The following is a 1,110-nucleotide window of genomic DNA, read 5'->3' as shown; positions in this document are numbered from 1 at the left end:
AAGTAGTTTTCTGTTTTGTTTTATTCTTGGATCGGGCTTTAAAGGGTTAAAGATGTGTATTAGCATTATTTAGTGATTTAAGGATAGAAATAACTACTCTAAGTACCATAATTATATTATTTATGGCGACCTGGATCAATATCTTTTTGCCATCGCTGATGGTACTGATAGAGTAGAGAGTGACCCTAAAAAGACAAACCTACCAATAGTAGCCATTCAAGATTTATCCACTTTCCTTCAAGGGTTCCTGGTTGGTTCCCTAAGATTCCTTTTTAAACATAAATCTTTGTAGTAAAATATTCTGTCATGATTTGTGGACATTGAGATCTAAAGAGAAGCGTCCTGGTCAGAGCCTGTAATTCAGTGAAAGGGTGGAGTCAGAATAAAGAAGAAGGCCGACAGCTGGAAGGTGGAGGGGATTTAGCTGGGAGTTGCAGGGGAGGCTGCCATTGGGCTGGTGTTTGACAGGGAAGAGCTGCTACTGTACCAAGGTCCAACAGCTCAGAGTCTACATAAGCAAAGCCAGAGAGAGCTTCTCATACTACACACATGCGTGATAACAAACCAATGAATGAAAGCTGATTGTGACAGGACATGTGGTAACCCTGGTAACGCTCTGAGCTAAAGCTAGCTACGTTTCCAGCCAGAATTAAGCCAGGCTGAAATACCAGCTAGTGTCCATAAAAGCCAATACTAGGCATAGCTGCAACATAAAGGGTCTCCTCTTGGATCATTTCTACCCTTGGTGGTGGGAAACAGAACTACATCACTTTAGTAAAGATGTAGAGAAGTCTTTTTGAATAACCTGGATCTACATAGAAATATCTAATTTGACCAGAGAGGCGCATTAGAGGGAGAAGAAGTGATGCTAGCTGCGTGCTAATTAGGTCATTATGCTCAGAAACCATAAGAACATGGTCTCCATATGCAGCTTTATAATCCAGAGCACAATCATTAGCAGCTTTAAGTCTGTTTGCACATCATTCAGCTCATTTCATCAACTGTTAAAATGACTGAAAGAAACTTTCCTGATTGCAAACATCTAGTTTTTGTTTGACTGAACTTTATGAGAAAATATGTGGATAAAAACAAAAACAAACCATTTGGATT

General features: G+C 39.6%; 1 protein-coding gene across 1 annotated transcript in view; it reads right to left on the bottom strand.

Moving 5' to 3' along the window:
• cenpe (centromere protein E) overlaps positions 1-1,110 on the bottom strand; it is a 42,029-nt gene that overhangs the window by 23,750 nt on the left and 17,169 nt on the right. The window contains exon 27 of the mRNA XM_015390619.1: positions 151-164. Within this exon, the coding sequence (XP_015246105.1) occupies positions 151-164 (14 nt within the window). The remainder of the gene's footprint in view (positions 1-150; positions 165-1,110) is intronic.

Source organism: Cyprinodon variegatus, unplaced genomic scaffold, assembly GCF_000732505.1.
Source record: "Cyprinodon variegatus isolate N-32 unplaced genomic scaffold, C_variegatus-1.0 Scaffold506, whole genome shotgun sequence".
NCBI lineage: Eukaryota > Metazoa > Chordata > Actinopteri > Cyprinodontiformes > Cyprinodontidae > Cyprinodon > Cyprinodon variegatus.
This window is presented reverse-complemented; position numbering and strand designations above follow the sequence as displayed.